The sequence below is a fragment of the Pollicipes pollicipes genome, unplaced genomic scaffold, assembly GCF_011947565.3.
Source record: "Pollicipes pollicipes isolate AB1234 unplaced genomic scaffold, Ppol_2.1 Scaffold_7239;HRSCAF=8659_pilon_pilon_pilon, whole genome shotgun sequence".
In the NCBI taxonomy this organism is placed as follows: domain Eukaryota; kingdom Metazoa; phylum Arthropoda; class Thecostraca; order Pollicipedomorpha; family Pollicipedidae; genus Pollicipes; species Pollicipes pollicipes.
The window spans coordinates 251,103-259,612 of record NW_023597038.1 but is presented as its reverse complement, the minus strand read 5'-3'; the positions used below and the strand labels follow the sequence as shown (position 1 = coordinate 259,612).

General features: G+C 46.9%; 1 protein-coding gene across 1 annotated transcript; it reads right to left on the bottom strand.

Moving 5' to 3' along the window:
• Positions 1-3,299: 3,299 nt before the first annotated feature.
• On the bottom strand, positions 3,300-8,507 carry LOC119110830 (mitochondrial inner membrane protease ATP23 homolog). Its single transcript, XM_037234701.1, has 7 exons — positions 8,424-8,507; positions 7,459-7,741; positions 6,515-6,560; positions 5,975-6,056; positions 5,260-5,355; positions 3,699-3,827; positions 3,300-3,455 (listed from the first exon to the last, which is right to left on the bottom strand). The coding sequence occupies exons 2-7, from the start codon at positions 7,721-7,723 to the stop codon at positions 3,300-3,302; spliced, it is 774 nt and encodes a 257-aa protein (XP_037090596.1). The 5' UTR covers positions 7,724-7,741; positions 8,424-8,507.
• Positions 8,508-8,510: the final 3 nt, after the last annotated feature.

Here is an 8,510-nt window from a genome sequence, read left to right as displayed (position 1 = left end):
GCACCATGGTCATCAGCGTTCTGATCACTGGGTATTCCGGCAAAAGAATAGCGGGTTAAGTCCCATCTCTAAATGTCAATGTCATAACGGATTAACCATCCGCCAGCAATGAACAAGTCATTTTAGATCCGCAACCGCCGTAGGCTGCGGGTGTGTGTCGACTGTTGACACATTTTACTGTCCCAGCAGCGGCAGAACGAGAAACCAGCTATGCCATTAACTGTTGGAAACATGCCGGTGCACGCACATAACAGCATACGTCGACCGTTGGAGAGGGGAACCATGGTCTCACGACCTTTGAGGGGCGGGGGGGGGGGAGTCGGCCCCCATCTCCCGGATCCACCCTTGCCTTCATCAGCGTACGCAAGTCCTTTCGCTTTCCTTTCTTCGAGAATGCTTGTCAACATTGGAATGCATTCAGACGCAGGACAATTCTTTTGCCCCGAGAGTCCAGCTTCGGGGATCGTACAACCAAAAACCGGGACAATAGTGAAGTTCTGCCCCTGCTGCAGGTAGAAGCGGAGTCCGAGTCTACCGCTAGCGTGATTTGCCCCCCCCCCCCCCGCTGTGGGCGTTGGAGATGTCGTTTGGTGAAGTATGTTCCGTATCAGTCGTTTTCAATTTGGATCATATTCAGCAGAAAACGACGAACCCTTCGAAATTTGTAGTGAGCAGGATATGTGACTCATTACCAAACAGTTCATGGAATGGTAAGTCGAGCGTATCGATAGTATTTTTCATTGGCGCATAGCCCGGAGATAAATTTTTGTCTTAAAATGATCAGTTTCGCCGAAAGCATGATTTCTCATTGACTTGATCAGAAAAAGACACAGCCTAGAAAATCCTAGCCTCTTCTATTTCTTTACAATCGTTGTAATTTGAGAACATCCGAGATTACAAGCACGGGTCTCGGATTTTCGCGGGCGCCAGTTCTGACCCCTGGAGTCACCATATACCATATCAATGCCCGACTTTGCCAATTATAAAACATCATGGGAACTCAGGTACAAATTGCATCACAAATTGAGGGGATGGTTCTGTGTGACACCATTGGCCGTGCCAGTCACACCATGAATTATGCAAGTAAGTGTAAGCGACATTCCAAAACGGCGCGTGGAATGATGAGCCGTATGTTGTCTATGACATCATACAATGATGGCTAGGTATGAAGAAATCTGACATAAACGTGTCATGGAAAACGTGCCACGCAGCAGAGTGTAGGGAGTGGGCGCGGGGGAAGTTTCCGTGGCTGGAGGTCTGGGTGTTGCGCTGTCTTGTACGAGCTGCAAAAATTCCTTTATAGCTCGCACATTACATCAGCCGACACAGGAGGGAGGGAGGGGGGGGGGGAGGGTTGTGGCGCAAAGCAAGTTAGGACCGGGCCTGCGCGGGGAAATATGGCTCAACATGCACCCAAATATAGCCAAGCGGATTCTTGCCGACGCAATTTCTCTCCAAAGTTCCGTGGGTTGGAGCCCCTCCCCGATGGTCAGGAGGCTGTACCGTTATTACACTGGAATAAAGCACCACATTTGATTTTCCGGAAGCGGCCAAGACAGTGCAGACTGCAGCACAAAATGCCAACAGATGTATTCGAATATGCTATTGTACGTGAAAATGGACGTCACTTTTTAAATCCCAGTCGGCATAAGCCCTCACACACCCGTGCGTACGAACCTTTACAGACATTGTATACCCGACGCAATAAGCCTTGCTAAGTCGCTCGCCGCCGATAAATTAACATCAGCAAACGAATGCCCCCGAGGGACGTCTGCCTACGTACCATTATATAGAAAAGGGATCAACTGATCTGTTGATGCTAAAAAGCGCGTACTAGGTATATCTGCATGCTCAAAAAATTACCTGCCCATAAGTCCACGAGCTGTCACGATACGCTCTGCCACACAGCTGTCTAGCATACAATAACATGGCGACACGGCAATGTTACGAGGTCCACGCAACCTTGAAGACGCTCATTTTATACGCGCAATCGACCTCCGATGTGACTTCCTCCACGCCTCCCTGGCACGTGGCCCACCATTTGTCGTCACGGGTAGAAGGTGGTGCGCGCCAGCCGCTTACAGCGCCTGACGCTGCAGACCGACACGCCTGCCAGACCGGCGGCCGCAGTTCAGCGAGCCGCGGGACCTGGAGCGGAACGGCTCGGGGCACGGCCGGCGGCAGGCGACACGCTGCGGGAGGGCGGCCGGCTGCAGCAGTCGCACCGGCGCGAGGTCCGACAGTTGGGACTGAGCGCCATGCCCGAAGGGGGGCAAAACTTGCCGCCACGTCTCCGACAGACTCCGCAGTATTTGGGCTTCATGAACCAGTTGAGGGTGTAGATGAGGATCAGGAGATAGACGAAAGCGTGGACAGCGCAGCTATAGGAGGCACTTGATATGTTGCTGTAGTAGTATCTTCCACCGCCAGTACAAATACACATGACACAACAAATTTTATCACCTCCAGATCGTTCTTTTGCATGCTTCGACTACGAATTTAATGATACAAATGTCCAGTATATCTACGCAGATTTTGAATGCGACTAAATGGTGAAAGGGGAATATAAACAGACACTTGATCACGTGACAATGCGTTTAAGGCACGTCCCCCGTACATCCTGGGTCTCTTCCAAAGACGGGTCACTGAAAATCAACTTATAGATTAAATGCTCACAGAAACAATATTTCCTTCCCAGCCGTAACTCATAAAAGAAAAACCGGCAGACTGGGAGATTCAGCCAACCTATCCATCCCTAACTTGAGCTTAAAACAGAGCGTGTTAACCACCGTTGCCACCGTTGTTATTGGGCTTAACCACTCAGCTGCAATCCATCCGTGCATTGTCATATTTTCATGGCCTGCTGATCACGTGCTACATTCGCTCGCATGGGCAATGTAGAACATGCGCCATATAGCTAGATTAGACCAGTTTATGCTAGGGTGGTCAGTCTAAAATGGAAGGCGTCGGACACACCAACAATTACCTAAAATTACATTAAAATTGCATGCAGCATAATTGTGGCATTTTGTCGCCCAAGGAAACTCGTTATGGGAACTTTCCAAGCCCTCACTTCGCAACACATACGATCATGATAATTTGCACAACCTTGTATTGTCTCTCACGATAAATGAGCAATCAACGAGAATTGACAATCACAAGTCCACTGCGGTTCCGGCGCATCTTGGTCACGTAACAATGCAAAATGGCTACCTCCTCATAAATGACTAGTCCGATTGGTTGGTCACACGTATCCGTACTTGTGCCGCTCCAAGTAAGCTCTGCGGATATCCTCACTGTTACGCGTACGACGGACGCCGCACCCGTCGGCCGCTGGGCTGGCTCCAGTCAGCGTAACACTTAGGAAACACCAGGTCCACTATGCGGACGGCCTCGCGTTTTGTGATTCCGCGCGCCGCCACCAGGGAGCAGGCCGCTTTGTTCTTGACGCAGTCCTGTTGACATTCATGTTCATCAGTAACATTACGCGCTACGAAGATAAAAAATCACATGAATGATACAGTACAACTACACACACACCCACTTTCGCAACCGTAGCCGTTTTCAGCCAGCGTTGCCACTGTTCGGCTAAGGTCACATTGCAGAGCACGAACACATACGCTCCGCCGCCGTGCCCTAGCGCTCCTAGTGTTCTAGTGCACAGTAAAAATGTAGCTCACTTGGAGCCCATATCTTACCTGGTGCGTCTGTTTGATGTTGATGGGGCTGGAATCTCCTTGTAAGATGGAGCTGACGTAACTGCAGTGGGTCAAATTGGCAGCCCGAATCTCAGTGCACGCCAAATGCTCAAGGTTCTCGAAGTTTACCTGCAGCAACACACGCATATCTGAGATTGTGTCCATGAAGCGTAGTTTGCCACGTAGCCTAAGGCGCTCCAGATATCTCTCGCAATGACTGGAACCACAAATCAGGGACCTGCTTTAGCTCAAACGAACGTATAGCGACTATCGAAGTGACAAGGTTTAACACCAATTCTCTTCCTAGAAATTCGCAGGTGATATAATAACCCGAAGACGTGTAAAAGGGCACCTTATTGGTACATGATCGAAGCACCGAGCAAGTCAAAAGGGGAAATATGGTGGCCACGTTGCGCAAGCATCCGCTACGGAGAAAACTAAAATATGTCCCAAATTGGAAGTGACTTCGGTCTCACGACAACATATTCGATACTTCCATTCAAAGGCAACACTGCAGATCAGCAAACAAAAAGGAAAACTGCAACAGAGGCAGGAGACATAGACGTGGGCACCGTCACAGACGTCGTTGGGGGCAGTGTTTGTCGGGGAGGGGAGGGGCAGAGAAGTAGCAAATGGAGCTCATGGGCGCTTCGACGGCGAGGTCATATAACGTCCATGGGGAAGGGGGAGGGAGGGAGGGAGGGAGGGGGGCAACAGAAAATACATTAAATATTTCCCAGTAGCGGCGTATACAGAATTTCGCCACGGAGATGAGGAGGGAGGGAGCACAAATGCACAGATCGACTACGAAAAGCTTTTCGCGCACCAGACGTGCGAAATATCTTTATGCTTGCATGGCGTCTACCAGCATCGCCTGCTTTTAACCTATTCTTACGAGTTTTAATTTAACTTGATTTAATATTGTCAGCCAGGGTTGTCACTTTCTAAAATCGGTGGGGGGGAAGGGGCCACGCCAATAAACTGACCTAATCTTCCCTAAATCCTGATTTCTCCCCAGATTTCGGTCACTTTTTTTGCGTCCCTGCCGTCAAAATTAAAAAAGAAAACAAATATTTAGCCAGTTCCAAAATTGCTTGCTGTTGGGGAACGACTTAAAATTTGATGCGATGTGATGATGTGATTGTGATGTGGTTGTGATGATATATGATGACGATAACGATAGCGATGCGTTTAGGACCTGGTGTACCAGCAGTTCGGACACTTGCTGCATTTCATTGGCTCGACATCCCATTTTTCCTCATATAAATTGATGCAGGGGGAGGGGAGAGACTCAGAGGAGCATCGAGCAGGCTCGAGTCAGGATTGGGGGAGGGGGGGGGGGGGGCGAGGGCTCAGCCTCCCGAAAGTGTACGAAGTGATACCCCTGTGTCCGAATCTATTCATAAGCTTCTCAGAGCATTCAACATTTGATCGCAGGGGGGGAGGGGGGGAGAGCAGTACTTACCCCTTTCTTTAACGGACTCCAGTACTCCCGCCGTTTCCAGTGTGGTTAATGCGCGGAAATAGAACATAACGAACAATTTCACTTGAAGCCTCATACCTTTTTGGTGCAAAAGTCGAACATGTGTATAAGTTCATGCACCAGGATTCCCTGCACCACGCTTTCTTTCCGGGCAACGTTTTGACAGACGACAATCTGTAAAAAAAACAACACAAACAGCATTAGATGCCGCAAACAGCCCGTTCATAAGCTTCATACTATCTATATACTATATATATATATATATATATATATATATATATATATATATATATATATATATATTCATAATATATACTATATTCACAATACATATTCATTACATATGCACATATGTATATATATAATATATTATATATATATAATATATATATATATATATACATGCATAAGCTCCGTTTATTGCGACCATCGAGTGGAAGGCATTAACCTGAAGACAAAGCCGAGTCAAAACCAACATGTCGTTATCCGTTCCAAAACCCCACATATCGCACAAGCCCAACCACACAGTCTGATACTCAACGAGATCGCACGCCCTATAAACTATGCACCACGTGACGACCAGCTGGGCTCGGGACGTAAGGAGCTCTGGTGGCATAAGGATGCCCGCCATATCACCTTAGCCACAGTGGGGGGACGAAAAATGGAGGCAACGCTGATAAGCGAGGATACTAGCATTTAACTATTTGTATATTGTAATATATCAACAACCTTTGCAAGTGCGGTTGAATGAATATGTGCGCAAAATCCGTTAGGCAAGGTTTGCCGCACGTACCTGATTTGTGGAAGGGTCATAGCCACCAGTGACGATGTGTTCACATGTCTCACAGGACACATTCCTGCTCATATCCACTGGACTGTGAAGAAAAAGTCACCGGTACCATGTACTGAATGTTGGAGGTCATGGGATCCAAAGCATGACAGGCCACGGGCCCTCAGACATGTGTCTGAAATCATGGTAGGAGATCACATGTACGTGGAGAACTATGTCGATCCTTTCGGCCCGAAGGGAAATAAACAGCATTCCTGTGCCTTATGACTACTGGTCGCTTACTGGTTGTTGTGTTTGTGTTGTCATTGCCAAACAGACTCCCAGAGTCAGATACCAAACAAAGTAGAATTAATCTGCCCTGAAACATGGCTAGTTAGCATTGCAGATAGTGCTGTGAGGCAAAACAAATAGCATTTTGACTTGGGCAACCTCTCATGCATCATGTCAAATCATGTTGTCCCTGAACACCAAATACAACATTATCAAGATGTACATGAGGAAATAAAATTTAAAGTTAGAATTGTAAAAAGTGAAAACACTTACCACCCTGCCGATTTCAAGGCATCTAGCATTAGTCTTACTCCATAACCTGAAACACAGCAATCAATAAACAATCACACAAATATCACAATCATGTCTACCCACACGCCAGTATGGCCGTGCTAAAAACACCAGTGCATCATTTTTTCCTCATAAATCATGTTGTATACACTCAACCTGAAACACAGGCAACCCTAAAAGTAGCAGGGTGGTGTGATGTTTCAACTTATGAATCCCAGCAAACGACATGTCAATAGCAACGGAAGCCCCACGCAAACCGTCCAACTGGCCTCGCAATGATTGGCTTCACCCGGCCAGTGATTTTTGCTGACCAGCATCATTAATACTCCATGATTGAAAGCATGGGGTCCAAAGCATGGCACATCACATGTCCTCAGACATGCGTCTAGAATAATGGCTAGAGATCACATCTACGATGGAGACCCAGGTCGATCTTTCCGGCCAGCTGGGAAGCAAACAGTACTCCTGTGCCTTATGATTACTATGACTTATCCATGCCATTCCTCTTTGCCTCAGCTGTCATCTTGAATGAAATCACCACTCATTATCCTGAATGCCCGTAAAGTCCCAGCCTCACTCATAGTGTGTCCACTGTCACTCGCGCTTGCCAAACATCCCATGCAGCAGGCACGATGCTTATCCTCATGGCACCAATGATGATCACTGATCAGTGATGGCCAATGATGGTCATTGATCATTATCCCAAATACCTGCCAAATCCCAACCTAGTCCAGTGTGTCAACAGCCATCCGCAATTACCAATCGTTCCTTGCAGCAGCCAGAAGCTTGTCCTCACTGAACCAATGCCTGAGCTGTCCACACAGAAAACAATCCCAGCGAGCAAAATATCCCAGTTGTTGCATGCCATTTTCAGAAACGTTACACAGATCACTGGTTGATTCCCCACAAATGATGCAGAGACTTACTTTTCTTGAAGCAGTTGAAGACATTTTTCTCACAAGTAATCTGATCACTTAGGTTTTCACCCTCATGAAGCAACATATGCTCCCAAAAACCTGGCTTATACTTTCCACCATGTCTTTCAGGATACAAATCATAACCAAAATCTTCTTTGTCTGTGCCTACTGAACTCTGCTTGTCACCATCTATGCCGTCACCATGCGACGCACTGTCCTGGCAAGGTTGGTCAGCATTTTTATTCCCAGTTTCTTTTACAGCTTCAGAGGACATGACTTGCAAATATCAATGCTGAAACAAAAGACTGCTGTTAATGTCATGCACAGAAATGCTAACTGCAAGCCATTACCAGCTACATCTAGTGACAAATGAATGAGTATTATCATCAGTTGCTACTTTGATGAATCTTGCACATAACAGCTCAAGCAAGGCTGTCAATGTGAAGCTAGTATATTAGCTGAGTATTATAATCACAACATTTGTAACATATTTGGGATATAATGGACACAACACACAATTTAGAACACACTAATGTGTTCCATAAAACAAGTTAGTCTGCAGTTTTTGATATGGTTACCACTTATTTCAAGATTCTTAGCAAATAAAATGCCAGCAATGACCCATGCTCATCTGTAATTTGACCCTGGCTAGAGGGACTTCTGTACAGGCAGGCAACCAGCTAGCAGTCACATCCTGCAAGTCGTCACAATCCAGTTTCTCCACAAATGAGGAGCCTTGGAAGGTGATGACCACAAATACCGCATAGACTTCTGCAGCATCTGGGATAGGGGGTAGGGTGTATGTCTCTGAGCAGTGACTCTGTCAAATGCTCCTTCAACCACGCTTCATGCAAATGACACTTATTTTATTATTACAGAAAGAAGACGTTCACTGTCCGTTATCTGCCTGCTATCACAACTTGTTGGGCATGACATGCTACTGCATGCTACTACTACTCAAAACATGCACTTACGTTCACTAATGCTATAAAAAATTGTACCACAACCCTGCACTGTAACTCGCTCCTAACACGCCTGCCCCAAGGCGCCTGCCCGGCGCA